A 26,554-nucleotide genomic window follows, 5' to 3' on the forward strand; every position below is an offset into this window, starting at 1 on the left:
AGGCAATAAAAATGGTCACTTCGCAATAGTACAGCAAAGGTATCTGCAGTGCTGAAGACTACAGACTAGAGATATATAAGTAACTAATTCTTTTTTTATGGTTTATTCTCATCTCTGAGAAGAGTTCTTGCCAAATGAACTTTATGCAGTCCTCCCTTCAAGTCAAGTAACGCCAACCTGTCTCCATGATCACATAAATCAACATATAAGCTACAGAGGTTCATCTTAAATCACTTTTTGTTGTGAGTGCTTTCTAAATCAGTAAAAAATCTAGAGTTAAATTTAACTTTTACCTTCTCATTTAATCCATGAAGTATTATTTCTTCTTTAATTTATTCAGAAAAGAAGATATTTCACATTACAGAAGTTGAAATTTGGATGTTTAGTGACAAACCCAAGTGTCATGGACATCACCCAACACTTGAGTTATCTGACCAACACAAGATCGATGGAAAAGGAATCTCACTAATTATGTTAACAAGTGCATAAGACTCCTTATTGCTTCATGTATAACAAACCTCAAATATGAATGTTCAAAGTAGCCCATGATACCAGTCTTAGTGGAAAAAGAAAGAAAAAGCAGCAGCCTCCAGAATGGTTGTTGTGGTTTAAGCCCAGCCAGTAACTCAGAACCATGCAGCCACTCACTCTCTCCCCCCACTTCTCCCCCCTCAACTCCCGGAGGGATGGGGAGGAGAATCAAAAGAATGTAACCCCCACAGGTTGAGATAAGAACAGTCCAGTAACTAAGGTATAACAAAACCACTACTGCTACCACCAATAATAATAATGATAAGGGAAATAACAAGGGAAGAGAATACAACCACTCACCACCTGCCGACTGATACCCAGCCCAACCTGAGCAATGACCTGGGCCTTCCAGATAACTCCCCCAATTTATATACTGGGCATGACATACTGTGGTATGGAATACCCCTTTGGCTAGTTTGGGTCAAGTGTCCTGTCTCTGCTTCCTCCCGGCTTCCCCTCCTCCCTGACAGAGCATGAGACTCAGAAAGTCCTTGGTCAGAGTAAACATTACTTAGCAACAACTAAAAACATCGGTGTTATCAGCGTTGTCCCCAAGCTGAAAGTCAAAAACACAGCACTGCACCAGCTACTAAGAAGGAGAAAGATGGCTGCTACTGCTGAGCCCATGACAATGGTTTACCTGGCATGTTTCACCTGTCTAAAGATACCAACACACATCAAAAAATTTTCCTGAAAAGTCTTAGTGCAGTGAAACATAACAAAAGAAAATCTCCAACAAATTATCTTCAGAACTCTCAAGACAATAAAAAATGTATCATCTGAGTTACTTTTATTAAATTAGAAAGGTCTAAGGAAGGCTTAGCTGTAAAAATTCAAGCTATCTAGACATCCTATGCCAATTCATAACACTACTGTTAATTCCGAAATCACCATACGTGATCCTTTTCCTTCACCATGTCCCCCATGTCTGGGGAGGGACTCTTCATTAGGGACTGTAGTGATAGGACAAGGGGTAACAGAGGTTCAAACTTACACAGGGGAAGTTTGGATATAAGGAAGAAGTTCTTTACTGTGAGGGTGGTGAAGCACTGGAATGGTTTGCCCAAGGAAGCTATGAATGCTCCATCCCTGGCAGTGTTCAACGCCAGGCTGGACAGAGCCTTGGGTGACACGGTTTAGTGGGAGGTGTCCCTGCCCATGGCGGGGGGGGCTGGAACTTGATGACCTTAAGGTCCTTTCCAACCCTAACTATTCTATAACAACACATACTATTGTCCATCCTCCTTAAAATGGTTTAAGTCAACTTCTTTCTCTTTTCTTTACAGTGTGTTGTAAACATACAGAATTACCTTGGAATGCTTCTCAAAGTGAGGCAAGGATCTGTTCTCAAATCCATCAGGAACTCGGGACCCACTGATAGCCTGCTGACCTACACAAGCGATCATCTGGGATATATTAATGAAAGAGCCTGAAAACAAGAAACACCTCACTCACAATGGAGGAATATCGCTGCTCCTTTTGTAAGCTGTCTTCACTTCTACGAAGATCTGTTATTTAGCTTCATAATTTGTCAAAAATGCACTTAGAATTGCAACAGTTAAAGAAGCTTTTCTGTTACTTGTTCTGTGCATTTCTGCATTTTCACAGATACTGACAACTAAGTCACGATATAGCTAATAACTCCTTCTAAATAATATTTCTTTGGGTCATAGACATTCATACCACCATTTAACTACAGTCCTTATGCTATCCTGTCTTGTATTAAGGATTTATATTTCGCTTCACAGTTTCTTTAACTTATTTGAATTAACTTTTAACTACCTGTACACAACACGTAGTTACTGAAAAGGGTCACTTGAAATCTATGCATGCATTTAATGCTGACTGTATGAAACAACCTATAAAGACAGAGTATGTAATTGTGAGAACAGTGATGAAGCAAGCAATCCCACTTCCAAAGTTTAGCTACCCCTACCTTTAGAACCACACAGTGCCATGATAAGGGGACTGTTGCTCTTGTCCAGTTCTCTGAGACAGGCACTGCCAGCATGATCTCTGATAACAGACAGTTCTTTGAGGATTAAGGCCTGAAATCCAAGATTTCAGAGATTCAGCTTTTGTTAAAAATACCATACAGAAACAGTACGCTACCACTACCAGCAACACCTTCAGTAGTCAAAGGGAATTCAAAATATAATAAAAGAAGAAAACTAGATGTTGCTTTGGGAAAAACAAGTTTAACTTTTAACTTGCTTAATTTTCCAATCTGCTGCAACAAGACAAGGGTAGCCAGGAACATCACAATCTCTTTCATCAGCAGCACCAACTTAAGCTAAACTAAACACTTACGTAAGCCCTACGTCTTGCTGTACAAGAGATTACCTCCAAAAATTGTTACATCCAATTGTTAAGAACTTAACAACTGTATCAAAAAAACATTCTAGGATATACACAGATGTCCAAAAAGAGGAAGAATGGAAAAGTCTAAAACACTTCTTTCAACCAGAGTACCATTTCAAACTGAACAGCTGTGACAGTACTTCGTCACAGGGTGGGGTCTTCTGGTCATTTGTTGGTGGTGGTGTTTTTTCTGTTTGTTTTGGGGGTTTTGTTTTGTTTTGGTTGCTTGTTTTTTTTTTTTAACAGTAAGAACTAGACATCAGATGATCAACATATCAAACTAGCCAAGATGATCAATGTATAAAACCATTAAAGACTATGAAAGGTGTTCTTCAGCTGAATTCATTAAGTCCTGCAAGCATGGCAACTGCTCTTCATCAAAATTTCTATAGAAAGAATTAAAAAAGCTCAGCATAACCAAATTCCACCTAACCTTTGACCATTGATAAATGTAATTAATCCTATTCCAGCTACCTATGTGACTTTATTCTCTCAATACATCCAGCCAGGATAAAGGGAGGATCTCAGTTGTAAAGTATTTAGCCAACATTTTTAGAAGCATACAAGCATCTAAACGTTAAGAAAAGACAGACTAGCCTAAAGCTGCATATCTATTTGCATGTATGTTTAGGTTTTGAAAGACAACTTTGACTTTCACGGTTTCCATGAATGTACTCATGAAGTCTCTAGTCTAAATATATAAATTTTACCTCTAGTGTCTCTTCTGCAGTACAACCAGGCTGCTGCTGTAGCTTGCCAGTGTTCAGAGCTTCAATGTACTCATCACATTTCTTATAACCAGCATTCAGGAGCTCATACTTAGCTTTTAGCAGGCCCTGCCCAGGGGTTACATCACCAATTCCAATTGAAAAGCCACGATTAGCTATTATTAAAAAAAAAAAAAAAAATTATATCAATGATTATATTAATAGCTTAATCTCATATACAGAAAACAGATTAAACCCAGGAAATACTATCATTGGGAACTTTATTTTTCCTCCCATCATAAGCACAATAGAATGTTTCACTATCAGTTTCACAACTAGTGTGAGGGTTTTTGTTTTGTTTTTTTGTGTTTTTTTTTGTTTTTGTTTAACACTGTACATCATATTCGAAGCTAAATTGTTGTTCAATTGTTCCGTTTCTGATTTAAGATACTATTTTTCCAGGAAATGTACTTACAAAGATAGACGGGAGCAAGCCTGGCTAGTCGTGACATGGCATCTGCAGCTTCTACCTGCCCCCAGTCTCTCAGCAAGATGTAGAAGATGTTGTTCTTGGATCCTGAACCCAAGGTTCCTTTGTCCATACTACCACTCATTAACTCACTGTTTTGAATTGTGACATCTAGAAATAAAAGGCAACAAAAATTCATTGCTTTTCTGAAACATTACCTAAGCTCTAGTAATTTCGTATGAAGCAGGTTTTTAAATAAAAGCTCTTTCCATTAGAAGAACACACATTTAATGTATCTGTAGAAACGCATGAGTAAATTTGTAAGGGGAACAGCCTACAACCTGACCTTATGAACTCAAAATTTTTTTCCCTGCCTCCTTAGAAAAGCAACTGTATCCAATTTAAGACTTGTAAGAAACATTGTGAATAATCCTTCTTGTAAAAAGAAATAAAAAACAACAAAAAACAAAACCCACCCCCCCCAAACAAAGAAAAACAAACAAACCTTGGCTTCATTAATCAGAATAAAGTCTTCAATCAGTCTTATCTGTCCAGAAATGGTGTCCTCAGCCATACATAATAAACCGATGTTACTTATTTATAAGTAAACCAGAGGCCTTGGGTGATACGATTTAGCGTAAGGTGTCCCTGCCCATGGCAGGGGGGTTGGAACTAGATGATCTTAAGGTCCCTTCCAACCCTAAAGATTCTATGATTCTATGATTATTCATATATAAATGAAGTAGCACAACAAAATTTCAGAAGTGAAGTTACAGTTCTCTTATTCAGAAATTCTGACATTTAGTTCAACTCTATCACCTCTGGAGGCACAGTGCGAATTTAGAAGACATGCTGGACTCAAATGTTTCTTGAATAACAGGCATATAATAAAGACATCCACCTTGCCTGTGGGCCTGTACTCACTGCCTCTTTTAGATGACTCCCTTTTGATTCATCAGTAGCCTTCCATTTCAGGCACTGAATCTTCCTTATAAGCTTTAGCCTTTAACTAATTAAAAAATGTCTTCTAGACTTGAACTTCATACATATTTTTCCTATGAGAGTAGTACAATATATGCTCATCCTGAACTTCATTATGCACCTTTTGAAGAACTGGCATATGTAGATGGATCCAATTTAAGTAATTTTATGCAGAACGCTGTAGATGTCTGCACAGTGTACTCTATGCTCAGTATTTTCAATGTGAATTTAAGTAATCATCATCTTGAACCAGAAGTCATTGTTCTTCCACTTATTAAATACAATCAAAATGGAACACCAGGACTTCTTAAAACTTTGGAGAATTCATAGAGAACTTTCTGAAGAGAGTAAGTGTTGCTTCAGAAATTACGGGTGCTTTTCAGAACAGAACAGAGCCATCAATGAAATCCAGAAGTTTTCCACATCAAACTCAAAATGTAGAAATTCTTCCCATACTTGCTAAGATGAAAAGACTAAAGAAGATGGCCTATGTTCACACAAGCGTGAACAGGATTGCTTTGCTGCCTTTCACTCCACATTACTTGTGCCCCCATGTTTATAACTAAATTCACAATCACAGAGCTGTGCTATAATCTAAAGAAATGGCACAGTTTCCACTGGCACAGTGGATTTGAGTCCTATTTGTTAAATTCTTTATGACATCAACATTGCATGACAAAATTACTATGTATCAATGGCTCCTCCCTAACTCTCACCTCTGAGCAACAAGGAACCAAGCTGACCCTGCCTGCTGAAGTTCTTTTCGAGCTGTTACCACATGGATGTTAAACCAACAACAAGCAAAGCCTTGCTCATCTCCTATAGCCTCTTCAAACCTGACGCTTTGCATTCCATCTGCCACTCTGACTTCCCTAACTGGAAGGATACAGGTGGTTTGATATTTTAGGTATTACCATCTTCCATATATAATCTGTATAACCTATAACTCTTTTCAGTGTTTGACTTGAAACTAACAGTAATACTACCCCCTTTAAGTTATTAAATTTTTTCATTTGTCCTCTGCGCAGCCACTTCATAAGCTTTGATCTCTCTCCCACCTTGAAATACTACATATCATGACAAGCCTAGCATCACTCAAAAGAGATTTTATTACAAGAACACACCCAAGACATGTCTTTAGCGTGCATCATGACTTCAACTTCTGAGAAAAAAACCCTGCATAATTTAATTTCTCATTTCAAGAATACTTATGTGAAGCAGTGCTTTAATTTCTACATTGAGCTCAATGGGAACAAACTCAACAAAACAATAGCTACATTTCTCTGAAGACTTCCAAAACACAGCTTTAGAAATGTCACTCACAAGAATCGTTGTAACACAGGTCTTCCCCTCTGCCACAATACTGTTTGCCCTTGGTTCGTAGGTTGGCTTTTACAGGACAATCATCACTGGGCTTGAGAATGAGGCTGAACACCTGTTTTCCTGTCCAGAGTGTTACAGGCTTAGAAAAACAAAAAGACAAGAATTAGGATTACAGTGGTTATACTGCAACTACAGTAAAACAGCAAGCAAGAATTGTAAAATTGTTTTCTATAACAGAAACTTTCTGTACTGAAGTATACTTGTAGAAGTGCATAGTAACATTCCTTGGAATAGGAAAATATTATGCACTTCTATACACAGAAAACCACTGACTGCTGTGTGGTTATCCTTTACATAAGGGTATGTGCATATACTTAGAGAAACATGGTCTATTGCTCCCTCTTACTGCCATGCTTCCCTGATTAGAAATTAAAAAAAAAAAAAAAGGAGTGCCTTTGGTTTGATTTTTTGAGGAGATTAAATTCATATAATTATGTACTCCCCTCAACTGTATTTAAATGTAAGTAACTGTCACAGCTTGTGCTAGAATTATTCATTTGCAGTGACAGCAGCAAAGAATCACTGCTCTTGGCTATTAGCAAAATTTCATATCAGCTTATAAAATTCACATTAGATACCGCCCATAAATGCTTTGACCTTGTTTTAAATTAATATTATTCCCTAGTATTTCAATTTGACTTTCTGAATTTCCCTATTATACTTGTTATTTTGAAATTAAATAAAACATATAAAAATGCATATACCAGTATGAAGTATTTAATACATTTAAAAATGTCCCAAACTCTTTCCAAACAATACTGTTTGCCTCAAATACAAAATAAATCAAATCCAGACACCCTAAAATATATGTGAATTAATGTTTAACAGACCCTAATTGATTAAGTGATACTACAGCTCTCTTCAAAGTTTGTGACAAATACACAAATATTCTGCCATTCAAAATACATATTTTGTCTACATGATGTAACAAACAAGCAAACAAAAAAACCCCAAAACCAAACAGAAAAGAAAAATTAAAAAAAAAAAAAATAAAAAAAATCACATCACATAACACTCATCCTCTTTAACACATTGCCAGATTAACAACTAAAGCATATTATTTCACAGGTTTAATATCTCCAAAATCTGGGACATTGAAGCCTGGTACTGTTGAGTATGTCAGGACATTACAGGCACCCAAGGTAGAAGGTAGTTTCTCCAGTATGAGTCTGCACAAACCCCCATTATTTTGAGCAGCCAGTAACAGTGAAGTTACTAAGAACAATGTATCTTCTTCTGACTGCTAAAAGCTAAGTGGTCTAAGTCACTGCACCTAGATAGTGGCAAGGCTATGTTTGAACCCTGAAGGAACTGTGCACCTGGACTACACCCATGCAGGTTTGGCTTTGTTCAGCAACATGAACCATCAAAAGCCTTCCGCATAGATTTCACCCTGAATTCTGATCCTTGCACTTTACAAAGATCTCACACAAAACTAATGTCAGAGAACACAAGAACTGTCTCTGCTCAGAACATCACCATGGGTCAAGAGCACACAAGAGAGAAGGTCTTACTAACATAAGAAAATATAGTTTGACACACCTTCAGAATTGCTGGAGGTGGAAGACGAACTTTAATCTTTTCATCCTTGCCAACCAGAATAGAAGCAATAATTTGGCAGGCTTTGGCTCGATCAAAAAAGGTATCTTTTAATGTAAGAAGATAGGCACCTAGAATGTAAAAAATTATTAATGTGACAGACTAAAATAAGACTAAATTTCAAAGCTATTGCATATTCAGGATCAATTTAATTCTAACACTAGTTACCTACTTACTATGCAAAAAGATAATAGTTTAGACAGCTTCAGTTGCAAATCCTTACCAGAGTTGCCTTTTTTTTCTTATTGGTCCACACAAATTTCTAAAACCTGAAACAAGTGCATTTCTACAACCTATTGTCTCTCTCAGACTCTATCCCATAGTTAAAAATAAGGCTTTGGCATTAATTTCTGTACACTTTCTTCCTTGTATTCCCAAGCATCCATTTTCTGCCACAGAAACATCGTAAAACATACACAAAGGTAATAATAATTGCAGCTACCACGGTAAACAGTATCAGGAGAGATTCTAAGGACATCATATTTTAGACTAACAACGGCCTTACTTTCATAATGTCATTTTGACTTGTGAATAAAGCTTTTTAATTAATGTAGAAAAATTCTGGAAAAGAGGGAAGCAATTTTGAAGGAACAACTTTTAAATCACACAGTTCTAAAATAAACTTATATACACACCTGTGAGGAAATCTTGAATAGCAGCGATAAGAGGTTCTCCATTTCTGGGTGTTACCAAGTTTGCTTTAGTCTATGTTATACAGGAAACAAACAAAATACACATTTGAAGACACTGATATTCCATTTCAGCAGGAAGCTTACCATTTAAGATAGATATTTTAGCAAGAACGGTCCTAGCTTATTTGAAATCAAAGTAGAGCTGTCTTCAAAAAGACAGGAAAAGTAAACTAGAAGTTTCAGTTCACTACAGTCCATAAAAATGTATTGACAGTTAAGGAGTAATTTCAGAATAGTTACTGGATATTACATGTTCTACTTCCAAAGCAGAAGTTGCAATCAACTTCACGTGTTTGGGAAGTTACCTCTCAAACATGACAGTGAAAGGAAAAGAAGCTAGCTCTGAGAACCTGAGAAGCAACAAAAGAGGTTACACTCACTCATGGGAGCCACTGAAATATTGCATGTTGTGTGGTCCCTACTGATGCAAAATAATTAAGCTAGCTTCTTCTACCAGCCCCATTTTCTTACATTTTTCTCATACTGCTCCAATTAATCAACCTCACCTACGCAGCACAGATTTCCTGAACTGTTCACAGGCTTGCACAAACCCAAATCACACAGTTGGGGGTAGGGGGTGGAGTGGGGATGGATTCTTTTTAAGCTTGCAAATCAGGTCAGCAAGCCAATACATGCTGCTGCCAATAGCTGTGCTGGTATGTATGAAGTAGCAGTGGCATTCAGTCTCCCTAAAGGAGCAATGTACTGGAAAATCCTCATATTGATGCTACCGGCCTTACTTTCATAGTACAGATCCCTCTTTATTTACCCTCCCTTCTCCCATTTTCCCCTGCTTTAAAAATCTACCGATTCCTACTTTCTCTGGCAAACTGTTTTTTTCTGGTACAAGCACGCTATTGCTGTCTCATTTCCAGTTGGTCTGACCACCTGCAATTGCTGGGCTGTCAGACCAGAAAGCAGAGTATGTATCTGTTTGGTAACAAAGCCATGTGGTAGCAATCACTAAGGACAGACAAGCACAAACATACTAGTGACATTACTTATTTAAAACTGCTGTTTTTTCCACAGATGCTATGTCTATTAGACTGACTTTATGTAACAGTCCTAATTTAGTACAAATTCCCCTTTGCAAAGCTTTTAAGCAGCTTCACAGCCACACAAGCCATACCCAGTTATCTTGATAATGTTTCATATTTCACATGCAAGTTCAGAAATATAGGGCTCAGCCCATCTGTCACTAGCAAAATCTCAACCCCAACATTATCTACCTTACCCCCATTAAAACAAGTGCTTCTGCTTTTGCTTCTTCTGTCTGAGGAAGATGAAGGTTCATCTCATCTCCATCAAAGTCTGCATTATATGGTGTACAGACGCATTCATTAAATCTGAATGTCCTGTGAGGTTTTACCCTAGCCTGAAAAAAAGACCAAAAAATGTGATGCACAAGCAGCCAAGCGTGCTAAAAGACAAAAAGCCATACCCAAGTGCTTCCTTGTAGGCTTTATCCTTTCTTTTTGTTACAGACATGACTCAAAATTTCCTATTATAGATTTTAACTCAACCAAGAACTGACAGAAATGGTACTCAGGTTCCGTTATACAAATGTAGCCAATAACTTTGAACATGAAGAATTTATACAAAGCGTAGAACAAAACACGCTTTCTGGACATCACATCAACTATATAAAAATGAAATGTTTATGCAAGAACACACACAAACAGCTTATAAACAGAACTGCCCAGACACACCACCCAGTTAAGCATCAATTCTCAGGCAAAAGCACAATAGCACCATACTCATGCTCATTGCCACAAAATGTTGCAGAAAATGCTGTTTACTTTCATGCATTTAAGAGAAACAATAGCAAATGGAATCCACCTCACATTCAGGGAAGAACTACCTGTATGTGTGTGCACTTACAATGTGAGCCATGATGCTCAGCTTATGAAGAGAAGGCTGCCGGTTGAACAGAACTATGTCACCATCTATAAGATGTCGCTCCACAATATCACCGAACTTCAGTTCCTGGGCCATCTTTCCTCGATTTCCATATTTCAAAAATCTTATGTAGTAACACATAATAATGGAGTTGGAAGAAATAATGTTAGAAAGACAAAGACAACTGAAAAGAAATTCTATGCTTGTAGTGCAAGAGCTTTCATTAGATATTGGAGTATTTATATTGCAATAACTAGAAGACAAAACTGGTGTGGATTGCATCATTAAACATCAGCCCTGCTGCTATTTTAAATAATGAACGTATTTATGACATTAGTTAACAAAGCTACAGTTATAAGTACAAGTAAGGAAAAAGTCTATTTATACAACCAAAGAACTTACTTCAATTGTATCAGGGAGTATAGGAAATTTAAATCATACACTAACTGACTACAGATTAGCTCCCCTATGAATACACATAGTATAATGTGCCCCTAACTACCCATTTTCTTTTATGTCTATACTACACCCTCCGTCATAAAAAAAAAAACCAAACGATCTAATTGCAGTTCATTATCAATACTATGTACACTTAAGTCCAAATATTACCTAAAAATAAACAGTATACTAAACCAGATGTAATTTTTTTTGTTCCTATTCTTTATCAAAGATTCTAAACATAAATTTTAATCCTTGCAGACATAACTTTCACACAGCAGTAAGAACAAGTTGATGAGGAGAAATAAAAAGCAAATCATTGCAGATAAACATGATACCTTTTCATCTGTGTGTGCCTTTGCTGTATAAAGTTGGCTCCGGGATGAACATCAGGACCATTACAGACAAGTTTCCTCATAAAATTAATATTTGCTTTGTTCACCTGTTGCATAAAGATTTTAATCAGAAACAAATGAAACATGGCTCAGGACCTCCTGTTTTTGCTGGTGGCTTTTGCATTTCCAAATTTTAGGCTCAACTGACAATTCCCCTCACAGCCTCCAGCTGCTGAAGGGAACAAGCAGGAGGGAATACAGGAAGAAAATTTAAGCCAATCATAGAGTTGAACATCAGTGTGAAATTATATTAAAAATCTTGGAAGTAAGTTCCAAAATAAATATATCCAACTACTCCTCAGACAGGTACATCAACAAACAGGGAAGCTATGTGTAAGTTCAAAAAGCAACAAGCAAAATTCTTTTCTTTACATTACACTATATGCCTTCACAGCACCCACATATATTCATTTAGCAGCAGCTGCTGAACCGGCTAAGTGTCACTGAGTGACATTCTGAACATAAAGCAAAACATTCATTCCCATTACATTAATTCCTTTTCATAGCAAGGCTATAAAGCAGGCCAGCACTGAAGTCTGGCTAAAATTAAAAAAAGGGGGCATAGAAAAAGTTTTGGTTCTATACTACTTACCTTTTCAGGAAAGGTTAGTATTTTAGCAACATGAATAGGCACGGCTACTTCATCTATTCTTAAGTTAGGATCAGGTGAAATGACTGTTCTGCCAGAGAAATCCACTCGCTTTCCAGACAGATTGCCTCTAAACCGACCTAACAAAATAAGCAAGTGAAAAATCTTGGTTAAAAATTGGTTTCAAAATGTTATCTGTTAAGATAGCACATTAAAATATCTTTCAAGGTACATCACTTAAGCGCAATACAGTAGTAGTGGAGAGACGCTTTGCCTATATGTGGCTTTATTACATTAAAAACAACTTTCTGGACACACCTTGCTTTCCCTTAAGTCTCTGAACAAAACCTCTGGTCCATTTTTTAGGTGCCATGTTAAGAGGAATTCCTGAGAGCTCACTATTAATGTACAGGGCACACTGTAGTTGAAGAAAATCCCAGTCTTCCATAATCATCTGTGTTTTGGCTCCTGATATCCTATGCTAAACAAAGTAGTCATACAGTTAGAAAGCAAACATTACAACACATATTAAACTAGTAAAGAATTTTTCTGATACAACTCTTATTTTGAAAATAACATTAAAGAAACCTTCATACATTGGAATGAACAAGGCAAGAACTTGGTAACACAATGCATATGCTACAGCATAAGGCCATTCACAAGAGAACCCAACAAAAAAAATTCTTTTGACTAGCATGGACTTGAGACAAATGCTCACAAAACTGCATGTTTGTTTAAATTGTATTTTTCCCAAACCACTGAAGTTAAGCTAATATAACTTCACAGCCAGGAAAATCGCTAGCAGATTTTTCAGTCATGGAAGACTTGGTACTCTCTTGATTTTGTTTGCCTGACAAAAGACCAGTTTTTGAAAAGCCTAAAAAGAGTCTGGCAGAAGTGCTCTTCTGAACAAGTGATAAATTGTCAAATTTACTTCTAGTCTCAATTTGATAACCATGCTAACGGAAACCTGATTTCTTAGGAACAGATGGTGAAATAAAGAAAGAAAAAGAATTTACAGATCAGTAAAAGAGGAGGAAGGTCTACATGAAAAAAAAAAAACAAAACCCCAAACAAAAGCAAATAGGTATAACGTCTTCATATAAGTGACCTAAGTGCCATTGTCATGGAAGGGAAAAAAGAAAAGAGATAGTAATAGAGAAAAAAGAAAACAAACAAATAAACAAACAAAACCCACCAAAGGAACCCCATCCCCCCCCAAGCCAACCAACCAAAGAAGAAACAAACCAAGAGATAAGTTTACAGATCAGAACTCATACAAAAGAACATTTCCCATAATCCACCAACAGATCTCTAGCCAGTCAGCCAGCTCCATTTGAAGGTAGCTCCCTTCAGCAAAATACCAAATGACATAGTAGAGTACAGACCACTTGCTTGATTGTAAGCAGTAAGAGAAGTAAAACCTCTTGCTATATTCAATTCTAAGGCAACAGTCCACTTGCTTGATTGTAAGCAGTAAGAGAAGTAAAACCTCTTGCTATATTCAATTCTAAGGCAACAGTCTCTGAGAGCTTGAAGAATGGCTCACCTTTTTTATTACATCATTGAGAAAAATTATCTCTGTCAGTTTCATTGTCAAGTCATCTTCATTGGTGCCAGACTTCAAGTCACTCACAACAGAGGGTCTGATACACAGTGGAGGCACTAGGAGTCTTGTGAGGATCAAATCTGAAGGTTTACCAGCTTCTGGGTTCATTAGAAGCAGAGGGATGTCTTCTGTTGGGATTCTTTTAAAGAGGTTCAACACTACTAAAGGGTTCAAGTTTTCCTGTAAAATCAATTGGAGAAAGGGGAGAACAAGCCATCACGTAACAGTTCCAGTGCTTCCCTCCTCCTCTCATTTACTGTTTGCCCAGAAATAAAATATCTTAAAAAGACAAATCAGTAAAACTATTCATGCAAACAAAACACAGTTTTGGTCTATTTATTCCAAATCAGTACTTTTAGTGTCTCAGATAACAGCTTGCTTTACTGTTTCCTTCCTTCTTTTGCTTATACATCAGTGTTTACTTCTCATCATGCTACTATCTCTAAAGAGAGTATTTCATACTTATTTGACAAAGCATCTCAAAACTTCTTACAACAAACTTACAGTATATTGTAATAATTTTATTTGTCCAAACTCACACTCATTACAGTACTTTCTAGACTATTTTTCAAAACTTAGTTTCTCGATTAGTACAGCTGCTACTGCTATATAAGAAATTACAGATATTCACTACTTTTTCTGTTAAATACATATCCTGAGATTTTCCCAGCCTGAAAAGAGCAGAAGGAAATAAACTACACATTGCAAAGTTAAATGAGACAAAAAGGTTAGATAATTAAATCTTGCCTCTCCTTTTCAACATCAAGTACTTCTGAAGGAAAAAAAACACAAACGTAACATGTATTATAACCATCTTGAAGTGACAGTAAACCTATATGTACATGCTTACCTAGTTCTGAAGCATAACACATGAGCACCCCTTTGTTTATGCCATAAAGATATGTATCGTTTCATGCTAAAACTGAAATTTTCATTTTAGCAAGATATAACATTACTGCAATAAATGCAAATATTCTTCAAGTGTCTTTCGGTATATGAAAATCCTGGAGCACCACAAGCTTAAGATGCTACATGGAAAACCTCTGAGGAGTTTTATTTCACACACAAAAACCATCAGATAAATTAGGTCATAATAAAATTCACCTGAGCTCTTCCCAATAAGGGTTCTACTTCTTTGTTATGTTCTATGGCAGTTTCAAAGGACTGTAGAAAAGTAGATAGGACTGGATCTACAACTTTCTTATTGGTCTTGTACTTTTCATGTATTATTTTCAACAAACCACACTTCTTCACAGTTCCTGAAAGCAAATAAAAATGGGTTGTTTTGTTGTTTGCTTGGTAGGTTGTTTAGATTTTTTTAACAACTCAAAGCAAAACAAAAAAAAACAAACAAAAATGAAACCCCCAGAACTTAAAACAAATAAGCTACAGTTCCAAAACTAGTTAAACCTTCAACAAACAGAACAAAATAAAACTTCATCAGCTATATTAACCAGTTTCCGAAATTCAGAAAAGAAGAGGACAATCAGGTCATGTTTCCTTGCATAACTGGCTTGGTGTGCCTAGATTGTAATGTGGCTTCTGAAGCCGAATACAGGTAGTTTTGCCTACACTAATTCAGCTTTATCTCAATTACAGCAGGTTGTTTTTTTTAAAGTAGGAGTTCCCACACTAAACCCAAGACTAAGATGTGCCATTTTACATCATCCCACTGCCTTCTGAAGTAATTTTGAAAGTGAATTGTCAGAAAAATCTGAGAAATACTTTCATGTCATGCAGGTGACTTTATTCATAGAACTATCACAGACTAGTACAAGTGCTTTCCAACCTCTATTTTTACTGCAGTATGTTAACCTACCACATAATTTTGTAAATGCCTATTGTTTGTGTCTCCTACATGTAGCAGTTGCACTTAGAACGAAGCAGCTTGTTCTCTATTCAGGCTGTTGATCATCACAAACAACACCAAATTTTCATGAGTTAAACCTAAAGTTTTAAATTATTAATTAACTATCTACTATGAAACTGCAACACTGTAAGTCCTTTAACAGCAGAATAACTTGATCAGTGTACACGAGTGAACAAAATTAAAATATTTGGAAAAACAAAGGTGATTTTTTTATTAAGTTACTCTGCCCTGAAGAACAAATTCCAGCATAATCCAAGATTATCACAGATCAAAAAATGCCAAACTGCAGAACATACCTTCCTAGAGGATGACAAGCACAGCTAATGTTATGAAAGGTAACTTTATACAATGATGAAAAATTAAGTTCACTCAAAATTAGAAAGTCTATGAATACTTCTATGTTAAGGCACTGATCACTGACAATAGCTCCCAAGATGTTTAAAAACATGTAAAATGGGTATTTTTGCCATTATTCAGATTTCAAATACTGGCTACTACCATGAAACAAAACAAGTAAATAGGACAATGTCTATAGCCACATAAATTAGATGCAAACAAACATAACCTGGCATTAAGAATGCCCTTACCTGTTTCTTAATGAAGGCCAGAGAAAATATCCATGAGCTGTGGAATGAATAAGCACATTCAAGCACATCTATTAAGCACATAATTTTGATGCTGCCAAGGTAAAGACTGTCACAGTAGACAACTTCACTAACCGCTAATGTCAGCACTCACCATTAAAGGCACCACAGTAAGGACAAGTGTTCTTCTTCCGGCACTTTTCAGACACTTTCTTTTTTAGTCCTCTCTTCTGAAGATATGTAAGGCCGGGTCGCTTGAGGTAATCCAAAAACTGTTTCTTTTCTTCCACTGACAGCATGATACGGCAACAGGTTTTGCAAATCATCTTAAATGTAAACACACACAAACACAGTTGTTTAACAGACACATTCACCTCTTCTACTGTAACTTAAGTTCTTCAGAAGAGTGCAGCTTTTTAAAGTGAAATAATATTGTATGGATGAAAGACCAATTCATATACTTTAACACACAGAAAAGTACATGGGAAAAAGAAAAATACAGTCTATGAGACAAATCCTTATTTAACTTCTGCATGATCTTAAAAATCCATATAAAGAAAACAGCTTTGCTTGACTGGAATGTCCTAAAAGGCAAGTTATACTGCATACATTGAATTCAAAGTCCTAACGAAAAAGAACAGATTAACCAGTCTGAGATTGCATTAAAAAAATGGAGGTAGTTACTTCACTAACTCTGGTATTTTAAAACATCTATTTTATAAAATACAAGGTATGTAAATACAAAGTTTATAATACAACTTTAATTTGGTCTCCTCGATTTCCCTTTGAAGCACCATCTTTCCTGATAATTTCCTTTTTCTAGGCTAGAAACTGACAACAAATTATAATTCACGCTTACCTGTAAGATCCCTATCACAGCTTTGAAGTATCCAACATGAAAACATGGCAGCTCCAAGTCAATGTATCCATAATGACCTAAACAATCAGCTAGATTTTTTCCACAGGTTTCACAGGGACGGTCTTTTTCACTGGTTCCCTTTGTGAGAAGAGGAATGCACACACAGAAAAACAAAACCAAAACACATTAGCGGTAACCAACTGAACACATAAAAAATACAAGAGTTTTTAAGCTAGTCAAATGTCCTCACAGCAGACTCACTCCTTTTTCCCTAGCATCAGAATCATAGAATAGTTAGGGCTAGAAAGGACCTTACGATCATGTAGTTCCAACCCCCCTGCCATGGGCAGGGACACCACACTAAAACCATGTCACCCCAAGGCTCCATTCAACCTTGCCTTGAACACTGCCAGGGATGAAGCATTCACCACTTTTTCGGGCAACGCATTTCAGTGCCTCACCACCCTCACAGTAAAGAATTTCTTCCTTATATCTAATCTAAACTTCCCCTGTTTAAGTTTGAACCCATTACCCCTTGACAGTAGCATTACACTCATTCCAATGCAAGGATGTCTTCCACACACAGCCCTTACTGATGTCAGAGAAGTTGTACAGCTCTTGCAACCGATCTACAGCCCACTAGTCTATACTATGGCATTTTGTAGATGGATGTCCCTGACCCTCCCAATAACCTGACAGGAAGAACTTATCACCTGCATCAAAAGGATGCTTTCCTGAACTCTCCAAAAGCATGAAGAAAGCAGCTGCCACTGCAACTAACACTGTGCAAATGAAGCAAAAACACATTTACACCTATGCTGGATGAGCAGTAAATTTCAGCCATCCCAATTTATTTATAATAATTTAAAATAATTCTACAAAGAGAGTATGAAGAAAACTCAAAACATTTCTCACCATGCGATGGTCAAGTACTCCATACTGCAGTGGAGAGTGGTGGTTGTCCTGACTATACAGGTTTTTGCTAACCACTTGTATGTGAGCTTGCTGACGCATCTCTTCTGGAGATTTCATGCCAAAACAGATGTGGCTTCTAGAACGGGAAATTTCACAAGTGCACATATATATGCAGATACACTTTTAACTGCGGACATACATACACATATATATTTAAAAGCAACGCAAAGGTGGCTGATTCACAATATTGCCGAAGCAGGTTCTTCCGCAATTACTTTAAAAATGGTGCTGTTTGCAGCCAGTTCTTATCTGGGATATTTTCGGCAGCCCTACGGTTGTGCCCGTGCATCCTCTGCCCACTTCACCCCTTCCCTCCGACCCTGGCCAGCAGCTCGAACCAAGCCCAACAAGCAGTGCTTGTAACACCACAAGCCATAACACCACTCAGGCTCCGCTCCCCGGCACACTAAACTTCTTTCCAGGACTTTCTGGAGCGGCTGGGGTTCAGCATCACAGCCGCCCGGGTCAACCCACGACAACACCCGCTCCCCTGGAGCTGTACAGTCCCCTGTGTTGCCAGCCGGCAGCGGAGCGGCCGCCGCCCACAAGGCTCCTACCGCGCAGAATGCCCCACGAACAACCCCACTCACATCTTCTTGGCCACATCGGTCTCCCGGAACTGCTCCTTCACCATGGTGGCGATGCACAGGAGCTGCGCGACCGCGAACACGGACTCTCACCCTCCGGCGGGGCGACACGCGGCGGCGCAAAGGGGGCCCGCCCGCCCGCCAGCACAGAGCGTCAGGGGGCCAGAGCTGTCTCTACCTGCAGCGCCGCCTGCTGGGACAAGACTAGGGTCCGCCCGGTTCCTTCCCTGAGGGAGGCAGGCAGAGCCTCCCCGCTGCCAGCAGCGCCGCCTGCGCCAGGCCGTCCCTCAAGGCTGGCTCACACACTGACCTACAGCAGAGCCGGCGAGCACTTCGCTGCGCACCATGGTACTGATACAGTCCGGCCACCACCACTCCCCCAGCGCTGCTGCTGCCGCTTGGTTCACTTCAGAGCTCTACAGTGGGGTTCCTCTATCGCAGTCCTGTCCCTGGCTTCAGCTAACAGCAGGCGGGAGAAGACAGCAAAACCAAGCCCTCAGCAGCACGCAGCGGGGAAGCTCGCCTCGCTACACAGTGTGGAACCAGCCTAGAGACAACCGCCTGATACCTCAGTACCCGTCAGAATTACACCCACCACCATCACCATTTTCTTCTGGGTCTGGCTTTGAGACAGACACCCCCATACAAAACTCCGCCCCAAGTCGAAGGACCCCTCACTGCGTTATGATTGGCCGTGACTAAGTCCGCCCTTTTTCTTGCTCGCTGGCGGAGCGGCTGCTGTCAAGATGGTGAGTATCTGACGGGGATCTGGGGGAATCCGCCCTGTACTGCTGCCATCCTGTCCCCAAGGGGCTCCCCAGGTGCTGGGCACTGCCACGCTGCTCTCCCCGTAGCGGGTTGGGGGGGTATGCGTAAAACTCAGTGGGGGCTTGATCCACCGCTTTGAGCCAGGACTCCTGCGGCCTGGCTGAGGTGTGCTGGGGCTCGTCCACAGTGGCGAGCTGCGGGGTGTGGGGCGGGACGCATGATTGGTCTGCTGCGTGTTCATGCTCCTGACTTGTAAGAGCAGTCCTAGGCTTTGACAGGAGAGTAACGTGCTTCTCTTTCAGTGTTAAAAGCACTTGTGTATTTTTATGTACCTATCATACTCGACTTAATTTTATGCCTATTGTTTGAAAGCATTACTGAAACAATAACTTACAAAGTTTTTTTTTAGGAAATTCCTGCATTAAGGAAGTAGTACCACATAGGTTGGTTAAGGAAACTTATGTATAGTGCTGTGTTGCTTGGGCTTGTAATCTCTGTGCTTCATTAAAAGCTGCTGCAGATTTTCAGCATGGTAGAGGTATGTTGCTGTATGGCCTGGAAAGTGGAGGTGAGTTTGCCAGGTTTTCAGTGTATAGGTGTTTTTGGTAGCCCAGGATCAGTCCATCTTTGGTTGTTAGTTTACTGTCAGTATCTATTCTGTAAGGCTACTGGCTGTTGCTGTACCTCTTTACTAAGCTTGGATTGCATGTGTAACTGTTGCTTTGTTTTACTTTATCGTCTTTTTGCAGAATGACACAGTGACCATCAGAACCAGGAAGTTCATGACAAACAGGCTTCTTCAGCGCAAGCAGATGGTAAAATAATACAGAAATTTGTCTTTCATTATATGTCTGTTGATTTTGGGCTGCAGGTGGGTTTTTAGCCATTGTAAATAAGGGGCCCTTAAAACCTCCAGAATTCTTGTTAGAGTTTATAGGTTTAAATATGGTGATATATAGTGAGAGTAAGTCTTGATGATCTAGAGATCTGTATTGTCATTTGAAGTTGTGCCAGGGAAGGTGTAAACTGGATATTAGGAAAAGTTTCTTGACTGATGGGGTTGTCAAGAATTGGAACTGGCTACCCAGGGAAATGGTGGTGTCAACCATCCATGGAGGTATTTAAAATACATGTAGATATGGCACTTAATGACATGGTTTAGTGGTGGACTTGGCAGTGATTGGTTAGATGTTCTTAAAGGCCTCTTCCAGTTATCCTGTGAAGCAGGAATCTTAAGAATGTTTTTGTATCAAACTAATAATACGCCTAAGGTAAAGTAGTTTAAGTGTTAAGCTTGTGGTGGGGCTGTAGCATGTGGCTGTTGTACTGGAGAGTAACCTTTTATGGAACTTGTAAACATTTCTTCTTAGGTGATTGATGTTCTTCATCCTGGGAAGGCCACAGTCCCCAAAACAGAAATCAGGGAAAAGCTGGCAAAAATGTACAAGACAACCCCTGATGTAATTTTCGTCTTTGGCTTCAGAACTCACTTTGGTGGTGGCAAGACAACCGGCTTTGGCATGATCTATGATTCCCTGGACTATGCAAAGAAAAATGAACCAAAGCACAGGCTTGCCAGGGTAGGTTCTTTTCCAGTAACTTGAGAACAGTCAGGATGGATTTGAAGTTTTTAGTCATTCATGATGTGCAGATGTAAAAGCTGAAGCTTTGTGAAAGTACTGTTGGTGCATTTGGAGTTATATAGGAGTTCTTAAAGTAGCATAGGTTAGTTTCTGCTTGCAGTAAAGGCTAATTTTTCTTTATTGTGTACTATAGGGGAATTGGGAAGGCAAACCTGATGTTACTAGTGTTGTTTAGTAGTAATAAATAACTGACCCCTATTAAGGGTCTTGAAGAAGGATGAGAGATGAGGCTGATCCATGTGCTACTTCAGTGCTTCTATTCTGTGTCGAGTAGCTCATTAAGGTAGTGAATTTGTCTCACTATTTAATTGAAATTTTAAATTGGAAAAGTATTTGAAGAGTCGAGAAGTGGAACTTAAATTCAGTTGGTATCAGTGAAGCAATGTTAAATGCAACTTTTAACTGTTTTTTAATAGCATGGCTTGTATGAAAAGAAGAAGACTTCCAGGAAGCAGCGAAAGGAGCGTAAGAACAGAATGAAGAAAGTGAGGGGAACAGCCAAGGCAAATGTTGGTGCTGGCAAGAAGGTAGGATGAGAATATCTTTAAGCTAGAGTGGGTGTGTTGCCTGTGAAATGTTGATCAGAAATTCTTCAACACATTAATATTATTTTTCTTCCATTTCTTTTACCTGTTCTACTGGATAACAGAAGGTAATCTGTGTGGTGTCATATAGTTAATCAGCTCAGTAGCTTAGTTTTGCTCCTCACTGCTACAAGCTTAGTTGATATAACACAAAACAGTGCTTCTTATGTGATTTTTATGTGTCACTTGAGCTAAAGTTAAACTTTCATAAATCTAACAGTATTGCTCTAATCACATAACTTAGTCTTACAATATACACATTAGATAATCTTAACACTAGTTACTCAGACTACCTAGATATATAATGCTTATTCCACCAAGTTACTCCACTGCAAGTTACTCTCGTGCTTATTCCACCACTGCTATTTCTGGTGTTACTTATAGAGAAGATTTTGTTAAGAATAATGTGGTGATGTAGGCAGTGAGGACTGTATATAGATTAAAAAAAGGTAGAATGCCACCTTTATCCTGGGTTTAAGTGGAGTTACCTTCTGGTGAGAGCTTCCTGTGCTGTGGCTGGAACTTGATACAAGTAGCTTGGAGGGAAGCAGAGTTCCTCAATCATTAAACAAAAAGCCCACCCAAAGTAGCCTGAATGTAAAGACAGTAATTTTCTTAGCACCTTTTGTTGTCTGAAAAATACTGAGTAAGCTGTGCAGCTAAGTAGGTTTTTAAAAGTGTTTTAATGAGGAGAGAGAGTGATGTGTTTTGATCCTTATTTCTGTAGCTGCTTAAATGCCTTGATATCTTGAATTTTCATAATCCTCACCTTTGCTTTTTCTCTACTTTCTTGGAATTCTCCATCAGAAATGAAGTATCTAGCAGGTACTGAAAAAGAGCATGGATGTGGTGACTGAATTGTACATCAGTGAAATGTGTGTTCATCCTTTTGATCAAAGCACTGTACTGCCTTGCATACGTGCATGTTTGCTTTAAACTTGCTTCTGTCCTGTAAGGGTTCACATAACCACATATGAGCTTTATCCTGTGCAACCTAGAAATAAGATTTGGCTTGTAGTGAACAAGACTTTCTGAAAGTAGTGAAACAACATTAAAATAAGGAATTCTCGGTGAGGAGAAATCCAGGAAACTCAAAGTTACTGATTTGAGGCATTGGTTTAGAATGCCCCAGGTTCTGATTCAAAGTAGTACAGTGCCGTTGCATGTGTAACTTGACCTTTTGTGTGAAAGTAGATGTGCATCGTTATGAGAACTAACTCACATCACAGTTTAGTGCATTTGAGATGATGACTGGAAACAAGACAATTGTCAGCATTAAATTTGTTTAACTATTGCCCTGCAGTATTCCAAGTTAAGACAAATTACAGTGAAATTGGAAGTCTCTGAAATTGTATTCTTAAGGTCTAAGTGAAATTCTTGCCATCACTGGATGGAAATAAACCAGTGCAAACTGCTAGATGAGAGAACTTCTATGCTACATAAGATTTGGAGACTTTTTCCTTTCTACTTTAGTATGGTTTTAAAGTTATGCAAGTGCTTACAGTATAACAGCAGAAATTAGCACTTAGTATAGTAGTAACACTAATACACACCCTCTTGTCAATGTCAAGGGAGTCCTTTAATCTTGCACTGATACTGGTAGTATGGAGGAACTTCCGCACTTTGAACTTTTGCATTTGAAGGTAGCTGTTCTTGAGCGTTAATGCAGAATGGTCAAATGACTGTCCTTGAATTACTGAAGCCAGTCCAGTTCATCGAAATTATCTTAAACCATATAAAGACTTCAGAAATTTAAGATCAGCATTGCAATAATTATAGAGCAGATACGGCTTCTGTATCAGGTGCTTCTGAAACTAGCATGCAGTCTCAGTAGTGAGTTGTGCTTTGATTAGAGGCTTTTTTAATGTCTTTGAAAATGATCTTTTAGTTGATAATCATGCATGGCTTAGATCTTGTTTGCAATTTTTGATAAGTCTTTCTGTCCTCACATTAAAGATAATTTATGTGCATTCTGGAAAGCGTGATTGTGAGAAGTTGTGTGCTGTATCCCAGAAAAAAGCTTGTGCAATCCACTTGCATGTTAAAGCTTTGTCTTTGAAAAATGCGTGTTTAAACAAAATGGTGTGACCTCCTTTATCATAGCCATGTGGAGGATTTTTTAATAGGAGTCCAGGAGTGTGTTTTGGACTCCATCTGTACAGTCTGAAAACTGTTTATCTTGGAAATGTGTAGGCACTTGTTTATGAGATGTCTTCAGGCAAGACTATGTTCTTGTAAGAGTTAACTACCACATAGACATGAAAACTGTTGAAATGGTGAATTGTATTTTAATAGTTTTTCTTGAAGTTTTAAGTTAAAGTTTTTCTTTGGTGTCTCCTTCCACTTACTACTTCAGAATTCCCATCCTCCTGTAGTTTCAAGAACAGTATTTTAAAGTAGTTTGTGTTACCTAAAATGTTACGTAGCTCTAGGGTTTGCAGAACACTCGCGCAAGTTTGCAGCAAGTAGATGTGAATGTAGCGTTTGTATTCAGAGCAGTGACCCATATACTCTGGAATATTGAAATGCAAAAAACCCAAACCCTTCCCTACCTTTTAATGTCACTACTGTAGTTATGACTGTCTTTGACATGGGAGCCTCCCAGTCAGAAATGTTTTTTAAAAAAACCCAGCTTGATCAAACAGAAGTGTGGATAGATAGGCATTTTAAGCCATTGTAGCCTGTAGGTATAACTGAACATGCAGTTGCATTCTGAGCATTATTTAAGCTCTAAACACTATTGCTAGGTCCTATCTTGAGTTTGAGGGAGTGTGTGAAATCGAAGTATTCAGCCTCTCTACAGTGTCAAAACTGTGAGGTTTTCCTGTGACATTTCACTGTAATAATTGAAAAAATCATATTGTTAGTGTCCATAAAAGGCCTCAAAGCTCCATCTTCTGCAGTAGTAGGATTTAGATTAAACTATTCTCTAATTAATGTCATTTCTTTTTCAGTAAATGAACATCCTTCAAATGGAAAATGGACAACAGGTATGACTTTAAAATGCTTTGTAAGGGTAGACATTGAGTAGTCTGTAGTCATTACAATGACACAGGTCTAATTCATGTCTGCAAAGACCATGGTATTTGTGCTGATACAGAGACCAGTGTAAGAGTTTAAGACTAAGGAAGACTTAAGTATTTACAAATCACTTACTGCAATAAGTACAGTAAGCACAGTAAGTACTCACTGTGCTTGCTACAGAGTTGATACTTTATGTGGCTTCCACTTACATGAAATAACTGATTAGTATAAAGACTGAAATAATAAATTGGGCAGTTTAGATATATTGTTGCTAAAACTGTTGATTATTTAGTTTTATTGTAAACAAGGCTTACATTTTTCCAACACTGATGTAGGTATGCTAAGGAAAGGATAGTGAACCCTGGTTTTTATTATCTCAAATAGTTTGAAGTAGTATGATTTCTATTTTGAGCACAAATTTCTCATAGATACTTCAAGTAAATTTCCTATTTAATAAATCACACTTGTAGACAAGTCTTAGACTATATTTTTATGTCTTTTCTGCAGAATCATAAGTGAGTTGGACATGTTGAGGGCAGTAATTGTCACAGACAAAACTCTGGGTTTACTACAAATGGTCTGAATGACTCAGTTTCAATAAAATTAAACTCGGAGCTGATAGATTGAGTATAATGTCTCAAACATGAAGTTGTCAAAGCAGTTTGAGCTTGTTGAGCTCTTCTGCAGAAATGCTGTAATACAGGCTCTCGCTTGTTTTCACAACAGTGAAATTTTGAACCCCGTGTTCTTTCAAGAAAGACAGTGTGGTTCACTTGTTTGGGAGCCAGGTTTTGTAAAGGTATGACTGTAACAATTGTTTTAATTATGTGGCATTGATATATCTTTCTCTTTACAGACTACATTATTCTATGAAGAACTGCTCTGGAAAGAATATGTTCATCTGGGATTAACATCAAATAAACTGTCAATATAATGCTGGTTTGCCCTTTAATTTTGATTTGGAAGCTACCATTTTGTAAAGGTTGAGAAATTCAAGATTGGTGCATTGCTGGCACTATATTAAAATCTTTTCATAATTAAATGACTCCTGTTTTGAGTATCAATTTTAAGTGAATCAGAGCTTTCTGCAGGTAGTAGTATAACCTAATTCTAAGTAGGCAGTGTAAGTTCATGGAGATAGTTATGCTTTAGTCACCTGGTGTTCAAACTGTGGTTTGGAAGGTCCTTTAAGTTCTGCGTGTTTCATTACCTGTATTATGTAGACCTGTAGAAGGAGCTGAAGGGAGGGCAAAACATGTAGACAGACACTCAGAGCTGCATACTTCCACAGTGAAGATTTTTGCTAACGAGGGGGTCAGTCAGTCACGTCCCTTGTTCGTGTGTTGTGAGGACAGGCTCTAGGGTCTGCCTCTGGTCTGCAAACTGCAATATACATTTAGTTTTCATCTGGTAGTGTTAAAGAAGTCATTAAGATTGGAATAGTGGCTGCGTGAGGCATGCTCTATGCTAGAAGTATGGGCATTCTGGTGCAGGTGTTTTGAGTAGCAAGCAAAATAGAAGTTTTATACTTGAAACAGACTGTGTGGCTCTAGCAGCTGAACTGATGAAGGCTCTGACTTGATTATTATCTAAGTACAGTATTTGCCTTTGTACTAAGGTAGCATATTTTAACACAGGGCATTTCTAGTGTTTTTGGTAAAACCAAGAAACCCTGAGAAGTTAAAGTGTTTGGAAGGGGACTACAGCCTGAGTCTTGGACTAGTGAGGTTGCTGTATTCTGCATTCAGCAGCATCACACTTTTATCTGTACAGTAAATTTTCAGTACCTTATGCTGTGGTGTTTCTGCCTTCACTGAAGTTAGTAACTGGAATCAATAAGCAGTAGCCCTTGTGAAAGGGTAGGTGCTTCAGTTTCTTCTTAAGCATATGTGAACTAGTGGTGTTAGACTAGGATGGTGAAAAGCAGTAATTTCTTCTGAAATAACAGATTCTGAAGTCCTGTGGATGTTAAAGGCTTTTTTACTTGGCAGACCTTCGAAGATAGGT

At 38.3% G+C, this 26,554-nt stretch overlaps 2 protein-coding genes across 5 annotated transcripts in view; one reads left to right on the plus strand and one right to left on the minus strand.

The window, feature by feature from the left end:
- Positions 1-18,643, minus strand: part of POLR3A (RNA polymerase III subunit A) — a 37,083-nt gene extending 18,440 nt beyond the window's left edge. For both annotated transcript variants that reach the window (XM_057416351.1, XM_057416350.1), the window contains exons 1-18: positions 18,532-18,643; positions 17,882-18,017; positions 16,967-17,104; positions 16,262-16,433; positions 14,758-14,912; positions 13,594-13,833; positions 12,363-12,525; positions 12,048-12,184; positions 11,399-11,502; positions 10,605-10,746; positions 9,958-10,098; positions 8,667-8,736; positions 7,975-8,102; positions 6,373-6,511; positions 4,075-4,239; positions 3,603-3,775; positions 2,468-2,579; positions 1,842-1,960 (exon numbers count right to left, since the gene is read on the minus strand). In XM_057416351.1, the coding sequence (XP_057272334.1) occupies positions 1,842-1,960; positions 2,468-2,579; positions 3,603-3,775; positions 4,075-4,239; positions 6,373-6,511; positions 7,975-8,102; positions 8,667-8,736; positions 9,958-10,098; positions 10,605-10,746; positions 11,399-11,502; positions 12,048-12,184; positions 12,363-12,525; positions 13,594-13,833; positions 14,758-14,912; positions 16,262-16,433; positions 16,967-17,104; positions 17,882-18,017; positions 18,532-18,575 (2,478 nt within the window). In that variant the 5' untranslated portion in view covers positions 18,576-18,643. The remainder of the gene's footprint in view (positions 1-1,841; positions 1,961-2,467; positions 2,580-3,602; positions 3,776-4,074; positions 4,240-6,372; positions 6,512-7,974; positions 8,103-8,666; positions 8,737-9,957; positions 10,099-10,604; positions 10,747-11,398; positions 11,503-12,047; positions 12,185-12,362; positions 12,526-13,593; positions 13,834-14,757; positions 14,913-16,261; positions 16,434-16,966; positions 17,105-17,881; positions 18,018-18,531) is intronic.
- Positions 18,644-19,953: 1,310 nt separating this feature from the next.
- On the plus strand, positions 19,954-25,589 carry RPS24 (ribosomal protein S24). Of its 3 annotated transcripts, XM_057416354.1 has the most exons (6): positions 19,954-20,111; positions 20,667-20,876; positions 21,356-21,466; positions 22,331-22,348; positions 24,478-24,513; positions 25,404-25,589. In XM_057416354.1, the coding sequence occupies exons 1-4, from the start codon at positions 20,079-20,081 to the stop codon at positions 22,334-22,336; spliced, it is 360 nt and encodes a 119-aa protein (XP_057272337.1). In that variant the 5' UTR covers positions 19,954-20,078; the 3' UTR covers positions 22,337-22,348; positions 24,478-24,513; positions 25,404-25,589. The 3 variants fall into 3 exon arrangements, with proteins under 3 accessions (XP_057272337.1, XP_057272338.1, XP_057272336.1); XM_057416355.1 differs by lacking the exon at positions 22,331-22,348; XM_057416353.1 differs by lacking the exons at positions 24,478-24,513; positions 25,404-25,589 and having other exon boundaries at positions 22,331-22,817.
- The last annotated feature ends 965 nt before the right edge of the window (positions 25,590-26,554 follow it).

This window comes from Pezoporus wallicus, unplaced genomic scaffold (genome assembly GCF_028554395.1).
Source record: "Pezoporus wallicus isolate ANWC-B61680 ecotype Strahan unplaced genomic scaffold, APGP_CSIRO_Pwel_v1 contig_2012, whole genome shotgun sequence".
Taxonomy (NCBI): domain Eukaryota; kingdom Metazoa; phylum Chordata; class Aves; order Psittaciformes; family Psittacidae; genus Pezoporus; species Pezoporus wallicus.